The sequence below is a fragment of the Amblyomma mixtum genome, chromosome 1, assembly GCF_055824585.1.
Source record: "Amblyomma mixtum isolate Tamu chromosome 1, ASM5582458v1, whole genome shotgun sequence".
In the NCBI taxonomy this organism is placed as follows: Eukaryota; Metazoa; Arthropoda; class Arachnida; order Ixodida; family Ixodidae; genus Amblyomma; species Amblyomma mixtum.
Window position 1 is genome coordinate 253396371 of NC_143012.1, and position 22404 is coordinate 253418774.

The window sequence follows — 22404 nt, forward strand, 5'->3', positions numbered from 1 at the left end:
GATGCATTGTTTGACGCCATCTGACGACACACAGCAGCATGCAGGCGTAAGCAGCGGACATCTGAAATTTCGGCAACAATGATGTCATTGCCGAGTTTCCTTGCACTCCTCCAGCGTAATGAGGAGAAGCCTGAACATCATCGCGGTTTTAATCGACAATTATGTCACCATTTTAAATGCTGGTGCAAAAATACTTTCCATGCTTTATCTAGAAGCTTGATAGATTCGAATTCTTGAATAACCTCGAATTCTCAAAAAAGCGTTTCAGCTTCCCTTTAAGAACACTTCCACTGCAGTTGCACAAGCATAAACGCCTTTTCTGTACTTGGAAATGCTGCTGAACTCATCGACGCGTTCACTGTGAAGGATGCGCATTTAATCCCTGCGAGGGAAGAACCTGCGTGCGAGCAGTCTCTTCCGCCGCCAACACACGTATCTCGTTACCACAGACGTGGTGTGAGCTTCGCTTCAAGGCGTGCATTACGGGTGCCGTGCGGGATGGTCATCGCGTCCTCAATGACTACGCGAGGCAGTGATCGCTGCAGCTATTAAGCGCTGCGAAGAAATGTTCGAAGACTTCGGCACTAACTGAATAACTTCTTAGGCTTGAAGGATGTGCAGAACACAAGAGAAAGAACATCAAAACAAAGCCAGTTCACAGCCCACCACAGACCGATCACACCATCGAATATCGCCGTTCTGCCGACGCGACGCTGGGACTGGTGGGAAGTACCCACGTGACTTATAGCACCCAACAACTCTGAGATGAAAGTCGGAAAGCCTCAAGCACAGCGGGAAGGCAGCGCTCGGAAAGAACCAGTCGAATGGGGTCAGAGCTTCTGATATTGATGAGCCGAATAAGCGGTCGCCTCTCACAGCTATCCAGAGTGCTCTCAGAGGACCAGGCGGGGATGCCATAAGCGGCCGCTTTCTCGAAGTAGCTTTTTATCGGCCAAAATATGACATTAATGTCGCTTAACAAGACATATCAGGTCGTGAAGGAGCAGTGAATAATAAGATTATTCAAAGGTTGCACAGAGCCGGATGATCGGCTTGTTATTCCCACCAAAAACTCGGTGTCATTATGTAGCTTTTATAGTCAACTATTTCTTTTGAATGTCATAATTTCTACCTCTACAACGTAAGATTGGAGTATATCGATGGCCACAAAAAGAGTTTCTGATGGTCTCCTGGAAAGTTGTGATTAAATAATAACAGTAAAATAAGATTTTCAGAAGCCTGTAGACAACAAAACCTGAGAAGCCACCAAACGAGCTTTATTAAGTGTGAATATATACAAACCCAACTTTTCAGCTGATAAACAAAGAAAAATTGCGCAAGCCAGATAATTCACGGCTAGAAACAGTCAAGATGCACGTCGGAAAGTGTTGTACCAGGCAGCATTTGCAGGGGTGGTGGGATGTACAAGTGATCCTGTCGAACAAGAGAGGTACACCGGTCATTTGAAGATAGCACTCACAGCCCATTCACTCACTTAAAGCTCCCCAACGTTAAGAGACCGTATGTTCTTTTCAGGCATACATTTTCATTGAACGTCCGAAAAGGATATACAGTGCCAAGGCCTCAGAATTTTCTTCTAGAGGTCCCCGGAGTAACTGACATGGACACAAAGTAATCAAAATGTTGGTAACGTTGCCGGTGGAAAGGTATCGTACAGCATTTTAAGCTTCACCGAAAGTCTTAACTTGTTATCTATTTAGAAATTTTGAGTGTGGCGCTCCATATATTCTGAGTTCAGCTTTAATGACTTTACTTTCAGTTTTTCACTCAAGGGATAGGCGTAACTGATATGCAGGAACTACATTCACTGACCTCCTTCTAGGCGTGTGGAAATAAGAGGCACTGGGTTTGTCTAATTTGCACATGGCATAGTTCAATTACAAAAAGAAATTTGAAGATGCGATATACTGTGCAGCAATTTGCAATTACACACTTCTGACGTCTGCCTTCCTCCAGCCTTCCTCTACGTCACAGCTGTGCTGAAAAAAAAAAGGAATATTTCAGCATACTCTTCGAATAGCACTACCGTTCACCTAACGTGTGAAAATATTAGGCAGAGTGTGATTGACCTGCGGATGAAATGCAGTTTTTTTCTCGTGCACTATCCAGGTATACGCTATAAGGGAAGAAGAGAGGTGAATACTTTCAAAGAACTATATACGGGGCTTTATACGGACATGCCACGCGTAAGCGGCAAATTGATCAGTAAGGGCTTCTACTATGAAGTCACAACTTGCACCAAATGTGTGTCGTTTGGACGTACACAAACACACCACACTGACATGAAAACACGCGCCAAACAAAATACCAGCAGCAAAGCACACTTCATATGGACGATAATTGCTCCAGATGGTAGTCGTCCGTCTGCAGTTCTTAAAACATGGTCGGTGTCACCACTTCGCGACCTTATCTGCTAGGGCTGCCAAACGGCGAAGTTGCCAGGAAGCGTCTTCCTAAGGCACAGGTCAAGCAATCTTTGCATTCACTCACACACAAATGTTCCTTTCCATCTTTTCAGTTTCTTGTGCACATGTCACCGGACGCACTGTATGAAGAATCACCGCCAACAACACAAAGGGTGTTCTATTTCCTACAGGCTCACCAATAACTTCAGATCTACATTGCTATTTGAAGTTTATATCTTGCTTTCAGCGCCTGCTGGCGTGTTAGTCCTTCCCACAATGGGAACATAAGTAGGATGACTAAGAATCCCGCTCTTAAAGGAAAAGTTAAATCTTCAGATTATATCTGTCGACGGATACGTACCTCATATCACGTGGCATGCGTGCAGATCATCTTATAAATCATTTGCTCAGTGTCTTTACAATTTTTGCACTTCTTTGTTGTCTTTGTGGATTAAAATTTTGTGCTGCATCATAAGACACGTTTATGATTGTTGCTTCAGATATACTACTTTCGAGTAAAGTTTTCCTTTCGTTTTTACTTTACAAATTCCTTTGAGTTCCAAAAATCTTACACTGAAATGAACATTTGCACCAATATACAGTCTACAACACTCTCACTTTCATAACTGCATCATGCGCTCTAATTACGAAGAAGCGAATAAAGAGAAAATTCTCAAATACATAGCCGTATACATAAATGAGCCTAGCTTGCTCAGTTAAGGGAACTACTTAAAGTAACATCAAAGTAAAAGCTAATATGATGAAGAGATTGCGGTGGTATCTTCCCGCACAGGTGCCGGTGATACGGTGCTGGAGCAAATGCGCTTCAAATTCACGGCATCATCACCTTGAAAGTGTCCTTTCACTTTCCTTTTAAGCTTACTGCTCTTGTCATTGGCACTGTCGCACACTTCACAGACGCAGCAAGTCTTATTTTTAGTCAATGACAAACAAGATGCATATTGGGTAGAGCCTTCCATGGTTGCCACACTGTGTCACACACCGTTTTGTCAGTCTCTTTTCCATGGATAAGCAGCAATGCTGCGCGCACATATCTAGCACGGACAGTTCCATGCCCAAACTTTTAAACACAAATAACGCACGCACAATGAATGTCAGTTCCGGTAGGACAGCGCATCTGTCGAACCCCATGAGATCTTTCGGGCTATCCATGGCAGATTACCCGTCTTGTAGATAATGTTTGCTGCATGAGTAGGCTTGCAGGTATGACGATGGATCATTAGGCGATTAATGCATTCATCTCGGCACCGATTCGAGTAATGCCTCTCGGTTGTCCAGTGATGTCGTCATTCAAGCAGAAAGCTATTGGCACTGACTAGGCCCAGGGCAGAAAGTGCCCATGATCCGACCACCCCTGCTTCTTGTTGAACTCCTGATGCTTTCCAAGTAAGGACGAACTCCGTGACGAAAGAGGATAGACGCACCGCCAAGTTCAGTTGCCGGAATCCGGTAGACGGATCGAGGGACATGGACGGCGCGGTAACAGCACTGCAAGAGCTTAGCTTATCCAGGCGTACTGGGTGAGTCCCTCGGAGGTCCAGAATTTGCACTCAGTCTTCTTATAAGAGGCAGTCGGCACGACGTCCCATGTGGCATTCGATGCCCTCAAAATGGCGATGGTTTTGGGGTAGCGCATCCAGTCTGCCACGGGAACTGAGCGGCCACCGGAGCGAACGAATCGCAGCGCCATCTCTCGAATTGCATCACGGAGAACATAGTCCCGCTCTGGGTCGATTTCGCTGTCGGTGCCGAGGAAGTGGTCCTGCTGGTCGAAAAACGCCACCAGCGTCCACGGGTGTAGGCTGTATGGGGCTTCGTGACCCAGAATCTTCACCTGCGTATTTGCAGCGGTGTGAAAAGGGAAGTTAATAGGATGTAATGTTGAATCTAAGTGCTTTGTTAAAGAGAAGCCTGTGCATTTACCGCTTAACTTCACATTTCAAAAGTAGTCAGGAAATTGAAAGCATGTAATCAACACTGAATTATCTAGTTTGTAGTGTACACCACATCACATATGTCAGCTAGTTTTATGTTTGTTACATACAGTTGCTGAAGTGCTGCAAAAGTCGCACTGAGCGAAGCTATAAGTGTGCTTTCACGCATATGTATACTTCCTAGAGAGGAATCAGCTGTCCATCTAGTAAAGAAGCCTGTTCGGTCGAGAGACGACGCATAGAGAAGGAACGTCATTTCGTCGATGAAACTTTGAGATCGTGCGCTGCGGAGGACGAAAAAAATAGACGCATAAGTCTCCTCTGATTTATTTTATTCCTTTTTGAACAACTTAGTAAGAAAACGTCGAGAATGGCCAATATTTTAACTTTATATTCTATACATTGGTAATATGTACGAGTGCGAACATAGCCACGAAGCCCTACGTAGCGTGAGCAAGAAGTTTATAAAAATATACTGCATACTGTCGAAACGAAAAAGGAGTGAAGGGAGCTGGGCTATTCCATGTTCTATAATAAGATGTCTATTTTTTGTAACCTTAATCTGGAAACTTTGTTACCTCCAAGTATGAGCAGACACGTGAGCGGTTTCAGACAGGTAATTATACTGTTACGGTAGGTAGTAATGCTATTAGTCGTATCTTCAGAATGAAAGTGTGTTTCACTCACTGAACGGGGCGCACGGATCACGAAAGGTCCGCGGAAAAAGCTTGTGTACTATAGACACGCAAGTCTTTGCACAATGCACAACATGGCTCGTTCACCACGCAGCTGCAGCTTTAAATATTTAGCCAGGTCGCCCTTCTAGTCAACATCGTGAATGTACAAGTCTGCTGGCTGCTCAGTGGTGCGGCTGTCAACCTTTTCATGCTGTTCTTCAAACTCGGGACATTAAGTTTCAATAAAAGCTAGATTTTCTCGTAAAATGGCAGCCCTGCCTTAAAATTATAATAGATTGCTAACATACCAATTAGCGTAAAGTATTTTATCGTTGCATACCCACCGGTTTTGACGGGCGCACCTCGGAGATGTAGCGGTAGACCGGAGACTGGAACGCCGTGGCCAAGTCCGAAGCCATGTTTGCCAGCGGGCACCCAACACGCAGGTCAGTCACCATTGTAGTATATACCAACTCTGGCGTTGTGCCGGATTCTGGGAAGGCAGAACCATTATCGGGTTGGGTCACGTATTATCATTAAAACCTTTCTAATAAAAACTGTGAAGTTTATGCTCTGCTGCAGAGTACTTGTTCTCTAAACCGAATTAAAAGTCATTGTGAGTTATTGTAACGATGTTTATAATTATTTTACCTCTTAGACTAAAGCGGTCAAGGTCTTTCTGCCTTCATTCCAGCCTCCCGGGTGTTACGACCCGGATGGTGCTGTAAATAATGATGCTGGAATAAATAAATGACATGAAACACAAAAAAATTGTGTTACATTTGGCAGTTGGGTAGCACAATGTGCCGTTCTAACGACAGTAAATTTGATGAAGTAAAGTAGCCTTCAGTCACTGCCTGCTTCGACTGTCGGAAAAGTTGGGCGCTCCACAATAAAAACTTTCAATCACGATTTTGCTCCAAGGTGTCTAAGGTTGCCCGGAATAAATGAAAATACGCGATAAGGCAATACCGAATAAGACGCAGAAAAGGGACCTCCGCATAGAGTTTATTTATCTTTGAACAAGATGCAGACCGATCACCTGACTGTGTTTTACTTCAAATCCTTCTCTTCTATTTGCATACTTCCACTTTTCAACATTTGAGAACAAAACCAAAAAAAAAATATTTTCAGGAATAAAACATTGCCAAAGATCTTCAAACCTACTCCTGGTACATTCTTCGTTATTCATCGAAAACCGATTCATCATCATCATCAGCAGCAGCAGCACCCTGACTACGCCCACTGCAGGGCAGGGGCCTCTCCCATGTATCTCCAATTAACCCTGTTTTTTTGCCAGCTGCAACCAACGTATCCCCGCAAAATTCTTAATCTTAATCTCATTCGCCCACCTAACTTTCTGGCGCCCCCTGCTACGCTTGCCTTCTCTTATAATCCACTCCGTTACCTTTAAGGACCGGCGGTTATCTTGAATTAGCATTACATGCCCTGCCCAAGCCCATTTCTTCCACTTGCTTTCGACGAGAATATCCTTAATCCGCGTTTGTTTTCTCACCCAGTCTGCCCGCTTGTGGTCTCTTAACGTTACACCAATCATTTTTCTTTCCATAGCTCGCTGCGTTGCGATTAACTTTAGCCGAACCCTTTTCGTTAGCGCCCACGTTTCTGCCCCTTGGTAAGTACCGGTAAGATGCAGCTGTTATATACTTCTCTCTTGAGCTGCACCTTTTCAGAGAAAGAGCGGCTCTCACATTTTTTAACAGCAGTTTGTTCAAGCTATTGCGAAGGCACACGCAACTGACCAAACTATTTATTTATTCCGTTCCGTGGTGACACGGCACTACTTTGCTCGAAAGGGCAGCTTCTGTGGCTCACACTTCAGGCTCACTTTGTTATTGTTTTCATATTGTTTCACCAAATTTCATTTGCAACATAGCCGGGTTATGCCAAGCGCTGAGGGGTACTCAAGATGAAACGAGAGCAAAATAAAAAAGGAAATTTGGAGCAAGGAACTCTTTCGAAAAACAAGCCAAAAGAAGTGAATACCGCGAGAACTTTCTCTCCCCTGGTACGCTCGCTCAGACCGGAAGCCTCTCGCTCCATGAGCTGTGCGGCTCTGGACCGAGCGCATTACAGCGCGGGTGAAGCTCTTTCTGCTCCATTCGCCCGCAATCAGAGCGAATTTTGTTTTGTGAGAACCGAGTAAGGGCGCTTCTTATATTTTTCTCGTCGAGCGCCTCTGCGGCGTAATTTCCAGCATTCGCGGGCTCATTGTTGCGCAGATGCTGCTGCGTCCTCCACACCCCTCTCCCTCTTCACTTGAGCCTCGTTTCTGTACGGCAGTAATTACATCGCACTAATGCTCTCGATCTCATCAAGGTTACGTCCTGCTAACATTTTCTTTCTCTTTTTACCTGTCTTGGTCCTTTTTGTTTTCCTTGTGCGACTGCTTCTGGTTTAGAACAACTGGAGAGTCAAATTCATGCCAGCCGTACTGCTTTTTCTTTCCTGCATGTTTTAAACGCTTTTCTGTTATAGGCAGGGCCTAATCTTCCGTAAAAAAACATTCCCCACAGCGTTTCTCTCTCGCTTGTTTTATTCCCTTTGCGCCCGTGCCCTGCTATTTTAGGCGAAATTCTTTAGTTTTTTTTTCATCACATCTTGTTTATCGCTTCATTTCGTTTTCGGCAGCATCATATCGCAATTTGGCTGTTTTTTGTCTGCACCTTTTTATAGCACGCGCATGTGTGTATTCGTTTATTTTCATCATATGCTATCCCGAAAAAAAAATCTCAAAGCTTGCAAACCTCGCAAGTACGTTACTAAGTACTGAAGAACCACGAATTTGGGCTCCTGCACTCTTCGTCTCTACTGAGGTTCGGTCTCAAAAAAAAAAACTAAGCAATTTGGGGTTATTCGGCGGTGCAAGTTTAGTAAGGTGAGAGAATTTCGTTTTTTTCTTGCTTCATATATATAGGGTGGCGATTTGCTGTATAATATTACTCTACAGTATGTACTAAAGAATTTCATATGATATTTACTTTAATGATACCGGTTCGAAGTTACTGCAGCCACTGCGATTTCCAGATTTAAATATGGGGTTTACGTGCACAAATAAACAATCGAAGTGTTGGCATTCTCATCTAAGGATTGAAGAAATAGCTTAAGCATGTGCGATACTCCAGAACTTAGTGCTGGCATCAGCCTCCTCAGTACGAAGTGCAGTGCGCTAAGCGCGTTATTTCTTTTTATGAAGCGTGTTAAATGCGACGTTGATCAAGCGGTATCCAAACAGGGAAAAATATGGAGCTTTTGCATGACCATATCACTTGCGCACAAAGTTGTCTGCCTAAATTGTGATGAGATTTTTAGACAGAATGAATTCTGAAGTGATCTTCAAATGGTGACAAAGAATCGCTAAAGAACCTGCTCATTTTGAATATATTTGCCTTAGAATTGTAAATAACTTCTCGCTAGGTTAGTTTTCATGTGGCGCGTCAGTTATTTTCACACGGTAAATAATATTTGTTGTAAGGAAGCTGCAATAGTTGATTACTGAAAATAAAAGTGCTATTTAATTTCTGCAACATAAAAGAGGCTAACAGAAGCTTCTATAAAACGTTTTCCTGGAGAATACCTGCGCTGAAAAGCATCCGTTCGGATTCTTAGCGATACTATATAATTTTTTTATTTCAGGTGAAGTGTTCCGTCATTGCACTTTCCACTTAACGTTATACACCGTAATATGAATAAAAACTTTGTGTTACAGCAAAGTAGTGAGCACAAGACCGATCGCTCTACCTTGTAGTTTTCCAGCAGTCATATTTTCTGCATGTTGCCATAAACTGCAATTAAAAACACTGCTTCTGCGTATCTTCTAAAACGCTCTTTCTTTTTTAACCACGTTCAAAATAGAGGAAGCATCTTCTCAAGTGCTGTTTCTGTTTTAAGTAAACACAACCTAAACGAAAAAGAAAATAATCGCTGCGACGTTTCTGTTTCGCCTTAAGCTTACGACGCGAGAGCGTCAGTGGCTCCCTTCAGTCACCTGGCGTCCTCTGTGCGCATAACTGGTATGGACACTGTCGGACACGACAAACAAGGCATCCCTTTAACATGCTTTGTTGGCCTAGGAGCAGCGGGTCTGACTAGAGGTACAAACGTCACGGGTTCGATTACCGTCTCACCGCTATTTTATTTTCAGTGCGAATGATTTGAACGCTTTTATTTTGTAAGGTTTGATTTAAGTTGCGACATATTCAAGAATTATGGGATTTTTTAGTAACTTTGAGATTCGCCGCTCTGTGTGTGACGTCACTACCTTTTCGACCAATCCACATTCCCTTGCACAGACGGGGCCGACGCCGGAACCGTCGGATTCTTCACTGAATCATTAGCCTTAATGCTCTCGCGTCAATACGCTGCCAGTTACGTCCATTCCCGAAGTGCGCATGACGTTCCGTCATGTTGATATGAACTCCTCGTAAAGCCCTGGAAACAGAATGAGCTTACGAGGAAGGCTTGCGATGCGATTATCTCAGATAATTGCTGGGCCCAGGGTAATTGGGATGTGTCGTAGGTATACCTGCTCATGGAGAGAGGGAGTTATAATAACTCCATTCGTTGGAACTGGAGAACTTCGGAAAACGGAAATAGCTTGACACTACATCAAAATCTAAACAGGCGCTTTCGAACAGTTTGTCTTTGAACTTGTGATGTACTTATGTAAATATAAACAACACTGGAGGTACTTGGAGCTAATTCATATCTACGAAAGCAGTCAGCCTAAGTAATTGTTTAAAAAAAGGGGGCATAAGGGGCAAATGTTTCGACAAACTTGCATTCAGACCTGCGTTGGCTGACCCAAGCGACAACTGTAGGTTACACTTTTATTGAATGAAATATGCAAATCATACTCTTCAGTTAAATGAAGAATAAAACTATTGGACAAAAAGCACACTGCAAGATTTTCGCATGTTTACAAATGTCAAATGTTTTTTTCTTCGTTTTCAAAAATGGGCAACTCCGAGAGTTATACTAGCGAAGCTTGGTGAACGGGAATTCTAAACCTTCTTACTTATCACCGTGAGTAACGAGGTAATAGCTGATGTTACCTGTAGCATTTGTGACGTTGTACAGCTGCAATGCCATCTGCGTGATGCCAGAACCGAAGCTGTCCAAACTCGTGGTGACGTATTTTTTGTACTGGCTCCACGACCAGTGACTCAAATCGTCCGGACCCGGCCATATGTCCACCGCTTGTGACGAAGAGCCTGCAGTGTGTCAACGAAAAGAATTTTTCCTAAGGCTCTTCAAAGTGCAGGTTACAACTTAAACGAGTTTGACTTATAAATCCTAAAGGGCCGTTAAATACTACTACTTATTACGGCCTGTAGACCTTCAGTAAATTATTCCCTGTTCCTAAGGAGCTCACAAGCATCAGGCAAATTCTTCTGCGTTAGAGAGGGCAAAATTATTACGTTTGTTTGTTTTCTTTTCAGAAAAGGTGATACTACATTCTGGAGTCTATAATTGATAAACAAACTTAGAATATGTATTGAGCAGGGCTTTTGCACATGACTAGCAAAGGATCGCGAACGTAGTTCACCTCCTGCCTGTTTCAACCTTACAGCTTCTTGCAAGGCCAGAGTACCGAGTGGAAAGGTCACAGATGCAGAAAAAAAACATCCTGTGTCTTTTTGAGTGATGAAAATTGCCTTCAAGAAGCAAAAATATATTTGACACTATACGCACGCGAATATACAGTTCACAATCATGCAACATTTTCATTATAAAGGTGGCGTTGGGAAGCTAAGAATATTGCTTGTAGCTTAGTCTGCTCGCTAAATCATAAATATAAACAAGCACCGTTACTAGTAAGAAGCCACCACAAATGGACGAAATTTAATTGGCTCTCAAAAAATGAATCACACCTGATTCTAGAAGAGAATTGGACGACTACCTTGGAAACACGGTACTAGTAGCCTGGTACTTACGATGGAGCATTGCCAACGCTGATTTACCCATTTAAAATATTCATGTGCGATTTGGTTTTCCCATCTGTGTCCACCGGCTGCCAACCTAGCAGCCAACTGCGTCGGTCAGGCTATAAGTCTTGCAAAACAGATTACTGCCTTACCGATCAGGATAGGTATGTCGCATTTGGATTCGCCTTCAATCATTTCCAATGGAGGTTTCGTGAGCACCGTCCCTGCACAAAAAAACACACACGTTAAAAAAACACACTTCACGTCAATCAAGCCTTAAGTGCTTGGGTTCGGATGAGCAATTTGGGATCAACTTAGAGGTGAAGATATATTTTATGTATCTTCTGTACGTAAAATTATTTGGTTAGTAGCAATCCTCCTATCCACTATCTTCAACTCTTCACGCTGCTTCAATGGCTTCACCGTCTAGAATGAATATATTTCGCCCCATTCCTTTCGTCTATCATACTTTAACTCATATCTTATTTATCAACTTATATCCGCCTCGTGTGCCAAACGGCTTTACAAATAAATGTTTTCTACATTTTCTCGTAAAAACATTTGGTATCCGATTGATAGTGATATGCGAGCGATATATATAATGATATGTTAATGATAGTTATAGCGCTCAAGATATGATTCGCTTTATTGAAGGAGAATTCCATGCTGAATAAATATCATCCCAAACAAAAACGAGTCATTTCATTTTATGATCATGGTAAGGCTCGCAACTGCTAAATAGGCGCCTAAGCGAAAAGAGAAAGCCAACACACTGAGTCATTGCTAGATGTTATCCGAAAGGACTGATTCTTCAAGCCTTAAAGACCTGCGCCTATTTTCCCGCAAGATTTTTTTTCTGCGCACAAAGAGTGACAAATGCTACTCCCGGCTCATTACAAGCAGTCTTCCGCCATGCTCAAATAACGGACATCTGCGCCGGTTTGCTGCAAGGGAAAGGCGTTCAGTCTACGACACTTTGCGCACGAAAAAGAAATAACGGTCATCTCAAATGTCTTCCTCGAGTGGAGTTCGAGAGTGCTGGCACACCAGGCCAAACGGCACCGCAATACAAGCTTGGGGCCTTTATGATCTTGCTCACCATCCACGACCAGGAACTGCTCCGGAAAGATCCCCTGAATGGGCAAGTCGTTCTGGTCTCTGATCCTGAACGATGGGTCGTCTTTGCCCAAGTGTGCCTTGATGACGTCATGGCCACTGAGGGCACGCAGGCAGGTTGCATTTGAACAGCCCGAGCGCTGCTGGAAAAAGGCCTTGTTGTGCTTCGCCACCTGTAACAGCAAAACGCGGGTAAACGAAGGCAATATCAAGGAGGGGAGCTAGCAACAAATCCTTGGATTGGAGGATCGCAATTGCCACGATTGAGTTCCAGTCGGTTTCTGTAAAAATATTTTCTCTTATGACACTAAAACACACCTTGCAATACATCTACTAGCACTAAGGTCATAGCGTTTTACGTAAAAAAAGGTCTGCCTCTGAAGTAAAAAAAAAAAAAAGCGGCAACATTTAGGCTATGTTACATAGTGTGCTAAGGTGTGAGAGAGCTGGGTTACATGTGCACGCTGTACGGTTCTTTCTGGTTTCGCTTGACATTTGTGAACTCTATCTTTGCTACAATTCAGTCTATCCAGACTCGCTTTCCCCGCCAGGCTTTCATTGTGCTTTTCCTCACCCGCTGCTTCCCGATAGAGTCCAAGACGCGTACGCCTCTAGCCCCCACCCTTTCTTAAGCCCTCATCCGCATTTCTTCACCAGCGCAAAGCAAGGACACGTATCGACAGTTCTGCATGGTGTTCCATAAGCAGTTCTGGCTGCAAAACTGGAAAGAGGGGGGGGGGGGGGGGGCACTAAATGAAGCCGTTATGTTGATTGGCAGGAGCTGATTTTCGACGGATGATGTGATTTGGAAACATTTCTTGTGTGCCTTATTTCTGCTAGCGACAGAAGCAGGCAGAACATTGGGAAAAGTAACTAGGCTAAGAAGTCAATCCTTGCGATCTAGGAGGACGCACAGACATAAGTCTTCTGGCGAAACAGCGATCGCAAGGTTGTCAACTATGGCCGAACTATTAAAGGTCGCACTCTGCTGATTTCCTTACAGCGAGGATTTATTCGCATTTCAAATTCAGAGGTCTAGGCTTATAATAGACAGAAAAAACGCCAGTGTTTTCTCTTGCCACTATGCCTTACAAGACATATACGGGAAAAATGGAGTGTAAACAATTACATAAAGTAATCCGACATACACGACAGGATAAAGAAGACGACAGTCAGCTAAAGTTAGGCCATTCACTTTCATTGGTATGCGAAGTTAATTTTATACAGAAGAAAAAAGCAATGTGAGAAGCGGCATACTATTACTTTTAAGGGCCATAATCTGAATTGTTTTCATTCTTATTCACCTTGTAGAAGGTAGACTTGTTCGGAGCAGATGAATCCGAGCAATAATCTTTGTGGATTCTCTTTTATTTCCTCGTAGAGCAACGACTTTCTGGTGGCACATGTAAATATCCTAGTTACCCCCCGTTGTAAACATATGCAAGGCCTCGATAAACTTTCGGTGCAGTTCAGGTGACCTTACAACGCGCATAGTGCGGTGGAGAGCTCAACTCAAAGTTCCGTCGAAAATGCAAGATTATCTTGAATAAAAAATTTGACACTGCCCATGTGCATTCCTACGTCTTCATTTAGTACCGGAAAAAAATGTCACAAACAGGCTTTATAAATAGCTGATGATTTGGCACCAGTCGCGAACTCTCGATTGCTCTCTAAACGGTCTCTGGGAAATGACCGATACTTATAGTTCAATACCTGCGCGTAAGTTTTGTTGAGGACGGAAGATGGCCCGTCGAGCCACGCAGCCTGGAAGAGTCGGCCCCATCCCGTCCGTGGGGAGGCCGCGAGAACGGCGAGTGCGAGGGAAGCCCCAGCATCTGTGCCCACGACCGTAACCTGAAGAATTTTGAAAGGGGAGGAAAAAAGCGAGAAAGGTTGCGCTGTTTTATTTCCTGTGCCCTCAGTTTTTATTGCCTACAAAGTATCTCCGACTGCTGAGAACCACACACCTGAAGCACTGTAAGCAATACGCATGTGAACGACCCCGCTCAGTGTAGTGGGGTCATTAAAGCCACAACAGTCTCTCTGGCCAACTGCTGGGTTATGTTGGTTGTAGCCGCCGCGGTGGCTCAGTGGTTATGGTGCTCGGCTGCTGACCCGAAAGACCTGGGTTCGATCCCGACCGCGGGAATCGAATTTCGATGGAGGCGGAATCTAGAGGCCCGTGTACTGTGCGATGTCAGTTCACGTTAAAGAACCCCGGCTGGTCGAAACTTCCGGAGCCCTTCACTACGGTGTCTCTCATAGCCTGAGTCGCTTTGGGACGTTAAACCTTATAAAAGCAAACCAAATCAAACCATGTTGGTTGGTGCTAACAGGGAGGTACTGTCTAAAGATGGAGCGATACCCAAGAGAGTCAACAAGCCGGAGGCATACCACAAAAAAAAAAAATACGAAAATAATTAAAGTACGTACGTGAAAACCGCTACATATTGAAACACGTTTCTGCAGCTAGGGTGAGGCGTCGCTTTCTTAGTCCATTTAAGAAGAACTGTAAGAACACTCTGCAGCTACGGAAGCGGAGGACGATGTTCCTTGGTGCTTACGCAGAAAGAGCAGCGTTCTCGGTAACGGTGCACAAACGCCACGCACCTTGTTCGGGTCCCCTCCGAGGGCGCGAACGTTGTCGCGCACCCACGTGAGTGCGAGTGCGGCGTCCCAAAGGCCGTGGTTGACATCCGGTCCAAGCGCTGAGAGCGCCAGGAAACCCAGCGGCCCGAGGCGATAGTTGAAGCTGACCAGCACAGCGTTGGCAGCACGTGCCAGCTTCCCTGAGGGGCTCAGACCAGGCTGGTGGCCCGATCCAAGCTGAAGGAACCCGCCGTGGATCCACACCAGCACGTCCAGACCAGCCTGGGATTGTGGGGTAGAAAACAGGGTTCAATATGCTTTAGTTAGCAATCGTGTTTCTTCATCTGACACAAGTTTAAATGAGTAATGAAAAAGCAGCTCTTTTAAACTTGGGTTTCTCCAACTGTCTTCAGTATGTCTTGATCACTAAAAAAACTTTTCGCAAATACGGTCAATCACGACGGAAGATATGAAGCCTACGCAAAGCAAGTGGTAGGGATTTAACGTAGTGAAACCGAGGAGACGTGCTAAAGAATGTGTATAGCCTGGTTGGCTTATTGCTAGGCGGTCGGCGGGTCTGGCGACGGTATTATACTCAGGTTAAGCTTCATTGAGGTTAACCTGATCTTACCTGTTCGCGCCGCAGATGGAAGTTGATGAAGATGACGATGCGCTATGCACAGCGCGAGAGTGTGTTGCAGTTTAAGACGAGGCATGATTGGCTGCAGCGATAGCATAGTGCTCTCGTGCAGTGACAAGTCAAGCTGTTCGGTACGCGCCGCTCTGGGTTCAGAACCGAGACACGGAAATATTTAGTTTATTGCGGCCGAGGTCACACTTAAGGTCACCCTGCCTTTGGCTCAGTTGGCGCGACGCTCCTCCAAATTTACCCGAGCTTCCTACCATTGGCAGCTGCTTCCGCCACGTCCTGCGAACTAACCCGAGCTTTCCCGAGTTACTCCTAAGGCTTCACACAAGATTCTTGGCTAGCACCATGTTAAGTAGTCCTTTTTCACTAAAAAGGCACAAGGCCGCTTAATAAAGTCAGACACTGTTTGCCACCGAAGGCATGAACTAAGCTACACAGCAACAAAAAGAGAGAGAGACAGAGAAAGGACAAAAAAGCGTATAACAAAACATGAAAAACGCTTCGAACACATTAAGTGCATAAGCGGTCCCTTTGAAGTGCACCGCATATCACTGACAGCACGCAGAGAGCGTGAATGGGTCAATAAATGAGTTGCGAGTTAATTTCACACAATTTTGAGGCGCTCAGGACCACCAAGAAAATGCTAAGGAAAAACTAATTTGAAAATTTCAGTCGGTAATCATACAGAACAAAATGTGCTTGGAGCAGGTTTCTTCAAGCAAAACATATTCCTCAGGTTCTCTGCTCACTCTAACCTCCACAATGAAACCTAACAAATAACCCGTTCCTTGACTAGCTACAACCAAAGCTTTCAAAGCTTTCTGTCAACGAAATTATGCAATTTTCTGCCTCTTTTTCTTCGTTCACTCACTTGTGTTGCTTCATTTTCAAAATGGTGGCATTGTACAAGACTGGCGATCGTTTTCACTTCCAGTTTTCTGCTAATACCTGGAGCAAAGAGCGCTCATTTTCTAGTATTTTCATTCCCGCATCCCGTGATTTTAATATGCGGCGAAAAGGTTGTCATAAGTTGTTTAGGATTCGTAATAGAAGCCACTCTTCGTCGCACCGTACTATTTAGTCGCGACCCTTTGTGACGCAATACATCGCGTTCATAATAGCAATGTTGGAGAGTAAAATAGCGACAGCGAATTTACGTTGCCACACACACCACGCAACTGCACATTAAAGCTTGGAGAAATTTTCTTTTCTTCTGCGCTATCTCAACACAGCAGCCGCTGAAATGGCATCCCGGGGGAGCCCTTCTTCGATCGAGCTGGGAAGCAGAGAGGACGCAACGTGGGCTGATCGAAACCTGCGTCCGAGTTTGGAGTGGCTGAACGCCCGCCAGCCGACTTACTGGTTACACCTAAGATGAAGCACAAGGGGAAGAGTGCGTGGAGGGGAATGAGGGTGAAGAGAACTCTTAGGCTCCAATTATGCTCAAGGTCCGACGAATTAACGTTAGCCCTTAGAAGTTTTAGACAGTCTATAGAGCGTCTATAGACTTCTTTTCTGTCTATAAACTCTATAGACTCTCTGTAGACAAATCCTAGAGAACAGTCTATAGGAAATAAATGCCATAGACAGTCTATAGACATTCTCTAGATTTATGGCCGTACACTTTTAGTAGACTTTTGCCGATAGACAGTCTATAGACTATGAATAGACAAAAAGCAATATCTATGGGAAGTCAACAGAGTCAATAAGAAGTCTATAGACTGTCTATAGACCATTTTTATACGAGATTTCCAGTTCGTTAGTGCCAAATAGAGCCAACTACCTTCAGACGAGCAAAAGGCATCCAAGAAGCACGGATGGACATAAAAACAAGCGAAAAACCGAGGTCATGCGAAGCAACTCAGAAATAGCTGTATATACAGATGCGTGGAAAAGGAATCGGCACAGACGCAGCCGAGTGCTGGAAGGGTCGGAGCATTGCCGCTCGCCGCGGAGGAAAGCAGTCGCCCGTCACACAGGGAGGACATTTTTGGTCGGCAGTACATCCTTTAAATCGACCATGGGCTTCCTCTCACTCCCCGCGTGGCACGGATGGAGACTCCCTTCTTCCAGTCGCTGACCTCCGGAGGGAGCGCGCCGGACACTCGCGACACACTCCCGGGCTCATCGATCTTCCTAGCGGGGGCCGCACAACCTTTAACGACGCTTCTGGGCCGTGGTTTCGCTGCCAGCCCTCCCGCAGTCTTTCCTTTATGTTTTTATATGCTTCTTCTTCCACGAAGGCTGCTGTGGTTTCGGCCTGTTTGTCGTATATTCGTTCGCATGCTTAATGCTGCCGACCTGTGAAAGTAAACGGGACCGCGGAGTTCATCGCTTTTTTAGTGCAGCACTAGAGTAGAAAATGGTCTATGTATAGGCGTGAATGCTTTAGTGTCCCTTCAGCTCCATGGTAAACGGAGAAAAAGACGGAGGGTGGTGAGGAAATCCTAAACGGCTCTTATGTGAGCGGCTAAGAATTTCGGCCCTACTTTTTTTTTATGCTTGAGCTCAGCACAGGGCCTTGAGGTCAGGAAGGACACCTCGAAGGACACCTGCCCTCAAGGACACCCTTTATGTTCATTATGTTCATCCTTTCGCTGGACACTCTCTGAAACGCTGCGCTGTGTTTTGTTTTTCGCGGCCGGGAATCTGCAACTATGTTGTTTTAAACATCATGCACCAACTAGGCCCAACCCAAGTTTTATTGAAATCTGCAACTAGCCTGATCAACCACACTCACTAATCCAAAACATATGGTGCCTTATCAGTGGACAGCTAAAGTGTAGGTTCTAGAAAATTATGCTCTTCAATAGCGCTATAAATGCTACCCCGATGTGCAGCTGTGGATTATCCATTTTTCCTTTTATGCCTCACCTTTGTGCACTCAAAATAAACAGGCCTTACTGTTAAAATCAGCACTACTCAGGTTTTGCAAAACTATTACTAAAGTAAACGAATTCAGTCTGTTGATGGCAGATTTTCTTGTACGAGTAACGGTACTATTGCCGCGCAAATTAATGTACTTTATCAATATTTTGTTTCGTTGAGCAGCTTTTCTGCCATGGGCCTCCTGAAGGGAAAGGTTTAGGCAGTTTTTTGTCCAGTGCAGGATAAAGTCTACCTACACTTCTTACTCGTGCTTTGTTCACCTTGGGCGCAACTCCACGAAGGTAACGACAATAGCTGCCCACGATCTTCCATCAATTTCTTATCATAACCTACTTTCATATCGCTCCTTTTAAGCGAAATGTTCGGACGTTTACTCATTTTACGCCAATTATTCCTGTTTTCCAGGACATGCAATTTATCCCTATGCACAAAGCGAGCAATTGTTTACCCTGACATTGTTCGCTCGGCTAGGCCTTGAGAAGGGTAATGACCATGTCAGCTTTTGCGTAATCTAAACCAAAAATAACTACGCTGCTGAAAGTGTTTCTTTAAGAGCCACATGTTTTTCGGTTCCAGGCTTTCCGATACTTTTTCATATACAAAATTGGAGTTGCGGCACATGAATATAATCCCCGTTAAAGTATAGCGCAGATAATTTCTCTGACGCAATGTTTGCCTTTCTCATCAACATCGAAGTACCACGAGCTAATCAGTATTTTCGTAGGTGCCTGGCGGTGAAAGGAAATATTCAACATTTTATTCTCACTAGGATATAACTCTTATCTCATATTAATTCTATTTTAGTGAGAAAATGATAAAAGGAATGTATATTCGTCTTTGTACTGGACTGTTCATCTGTGCGCCTTTAATTCGCTTTATATTATCGAAAAACTTCACGAATCAGAACAAACCTGCGTCCATATTTAAACCAATCCTTAATATCCAACCTTTCCACTAACTTCTGTCTGGCTGTGAACTAAGCTGAATCTAGCCACCTGCCGTATACCGTTCCTTTCCAGGCCACAAATTTTAAATCAGAATCATGCATTTAGTGTGTGCACGCGAAGTATCCTGCAGTTTAAGTGCAACGAAGCGGGAGACGCTGGAAGGAAGACCATCCATTACGCAGACCACTAAACCACTGTGGCTTGGGTTAGGGAAAGGGCTTCGTATAAAGAAGGACACACTACAATGAGATTTTTCTTACCAACCAACACTGGAACAGATGATTGAGCCGCACAAAGCGGCCCATGTTTTGCCTAATGGCTACCGCGGAAAATCCACTTTAACGCATTTGCATCAGCTGCTTCGAATGTCCTCCATCTTCAGGCTTCGGCGACATCGTCAGCGTTTGCCGAACATAAGCGTTTCGCCAAATGTCGTAAATCTGCGCCGTCTCAGTGAAGCCGCACAATCGAAGTAAGAATAAAGGCGGCCGCGAAGCCGCTGCAAATGACTCGTAAGAGGGCCATTTCGTAATGCCTCGTCGGCGACGGCGATGGTGGGGAAGAGGGGGAGAAATCCGGCTTTTGTGGAGAAGTTCTCGGCGGACGCTGTATCGACGGAGGAGGCCGCTTTCCCGCGAGGGTTCCTACAAATGGGACAGTGAAACCCAGCGCTCGGTGGATATCTGCCCCGGGGTTGCGCAAGGCATCCGTGTCGCGAGGCCATTCTGAAGATCGATACTTGTAATGCACGCTTGTCCGGGCGTGACGACCTTGCGCTGTACGCATATATAAAAGAAGCAACTCTATATGAAAAAAAAAAAAAAATCGAGGAATAGTCGCGATGTCTGGTTTCAAGCGCAGCCGTCTGAGGAAATTGTCGTTACTCCCCGAAGCTGGAAGCAATGACGATTCTGAATTTGGTGAACCGTACCAGCCGTTATTTCTTTCCTCAGACGCTGACTAGAGTTCTGCGAGTCTGGAGGAGAGAGACGTGCCAAGATTAATTTTAAGGTATTGTCACGGCTGAACGGGCAAAACTTTTCATTCCGTCTTTGAAGCGATTTTCGATTCAACTGCGTTGCAAAATGGGATAGGTGCGGACCCGCATGAGGACGCACTCAATCACCATTCTTCCTTCAGTATCTAGGAATTCAGAAAAACGAGTGTCTTGTTTGGTTACGCACAGATGGTTTTTGACATTGTAATAAAATTTGTATTTTTCGTCAGTCTCTACGCTGCTTGTTTTTTTGTCATAGTTTGCTCAGATTCACTAGGCACTTAAAACGCCGAAGCTTGTTATTGTCGTTCGCTGAGAAAGTCAATATAGAAAAAAGTTTTTTTTTGTTTTCAAAAAAAAGAACTCCTTCCGAAAGGAAAACAAATTTAAAAGAAATTGGATGATTTGTTCTCATTTTCATTTCGCCTGTTTCATTCAGTCACTCTGTGCTTTTCTCAATAATCATAAAACCTATAAAAAACCATAAAACTGCGTCATATAATTCTCAACTATGGTAAAAGCGACTCGTCTTCTCCAAGATTTTTGTTCAGTGGTGAGGTTTTAAAAGCCTGTGATATTAGAGTATAAAGGTCCGCTCTGGATTAATTTAGTCCTTTTGAAAGAGGAGAAGAACACACATTTTTGCATTTTGTCTCAATAGAAATGCGCTTCTCACGACTAGGACTCGATTTCTGCCCCCTTGAGATTAGCATCCCAACGCTGAAGCCAATCAGAAGCCGAGGCGGATATCAATTATACGATGAACGGGGGCGCAAGCTTACACAAAGTGTTGCACGAACTTTGTACTAAGGCGAAATTCGCCTGGGCAAGTGCACGCTGCTATGTCATAAGCATAAGCATAACCATAACCATAAGCATGATACAAGCCTTAAGACCCGCAGAAGTCTGAATTAACAGCACTGCTCAGAAGACGGGTTCTTAGCGGCAATTTTCGGAATACATAGCGAAGAACAAAAAAAGAGAAGTTGAATGTTTTTACAGCACTCACGAGAAAAGGGGAAAGTGGATATAAACGTTCCTTATGATGGTCGAAGCTTGGCATATATACAATCAAATTTTATTCCTTTGCAAAAGAAAACAATGTTTACATGAAATAGAAAATATCTCAGAATGCTCACTTGAATGAGCAGGGTACCCGAAATACGCTTGCGGCATAGCCTCGGTCCACAAATACCTAGACTATTAAGCCAGAGCTCACTGCCGGACAGATGCGGGCTCATTTCAGGCGCCAGCGGAAATCCTCCTGAGCCCCCTAACGCTCAGCAGCGAAGCAAGAAAAATGGCGTCACGCCACTATTACTGCCGTAGCGCTATTGAACAGTGCAGCTCTGCTAGGAAAATGGCGGCACCGCGGGGGATTCCGCGTAGGTCTGGCGCTGTAGCATTCTTCGTAATTACGCAGGCAGGCCGCTCATGGGGCGGCGAAAGCCCGCCATTCGAGACGGTGTGCCGGCTACCAGAGCGTCAGATGGCTCCCTCGTGACGCAGGAACGAAACGCGAACAATTTTTTTACGTCCCTTGCAGCTCCCAGCGGCGCACTGAGTGAGAGCATCATTCTTCATAAGTTCGCACGCGAGGACGCTAATTTGCCCCCTTGTTTTGCCTTTTGCTAGCGTTGACCGACAACACACTAACTAATGCTTTGCATGTAAACGGAATGAATACTACGAAGCGTGTAGCAGTAATGAAGACTGCAAGGGTATGTACTTTACCATATGTGTGGGGAGTAATGACTTGGTTACGTATATGGCATACCCGTGAAGCATAAACTACTAGTACATCAGATAATGAAAGTCGAAGAACATTAGTGCCGTCAATTAGCTGGTTTGCCGCTCAAGCGATGGCTTTTTCTTTGCTCAGCAGACTGTGCGCTAATAACTTACTGAGAGGAAAAAATAGCACCGACATGCTGAGTATATTTACAACTGACCCCTTGTTCATTGCATACTAGTGAGTAAATGCGTTGCACTACTACTACGGTGCGTGATGCGTGCTTTGCTGGCCAATACGGCGCATTCGAGTAACCTCGGAAAGAATTGCTTTACAAATGTGTGATGTGATTTTCTCGTTGGTGTGGCTTGTTACTGACCCCTCTTTAGTTACTGTACCTTTATTGCTCTTACTTTCGCTTCTGCGCAAATATCCGTGTGTTTCTTCAGAGCGCATGTTTTTTTTTACACTCTTTAACA

General features: G+C 44.5%; 1 protein-coding gene across 1 annotated transcript in view; it reads right to left on the reverse strand.

Moving 5' to 3' along the window:
• Positions 1–1256: 1256 nt before the first annotated feature.
• LOC149371485 (uncharacterized) overlaps positions 1257–22404 on the reverse strand; it is a 56534-nt gene continuing 35386 nt past the window's right edge. The window contains exons 4-10 of the mRNA XM_089565719.1: positions 14733–14993; positions 13836–13976; positions 12106–12295; positions 11159–11230; positions 10134–10292; positions 5403–5551; positions 1257–4281 (exon numbers count right to left, since the gene is read on the reverse strand). Coding sequence (XP_089421845.1) covers positions 3946–4281; positions 5403–5551; positions 10134–10292; positions 11159–11230; positions 12106–12295; positions 13836–13976; positions 14733–14993 — 1308 coding nt within the window. The 3' untranslated portion in view covers positions 1257–3945. The remainder of the gene's footprint in view (positions 4282–5402; positions 5552–10133; positions 10293–11158; positions 11231–12105; positions 12296–13835; positions 13977–14732; positions 14994–22404) is intronic.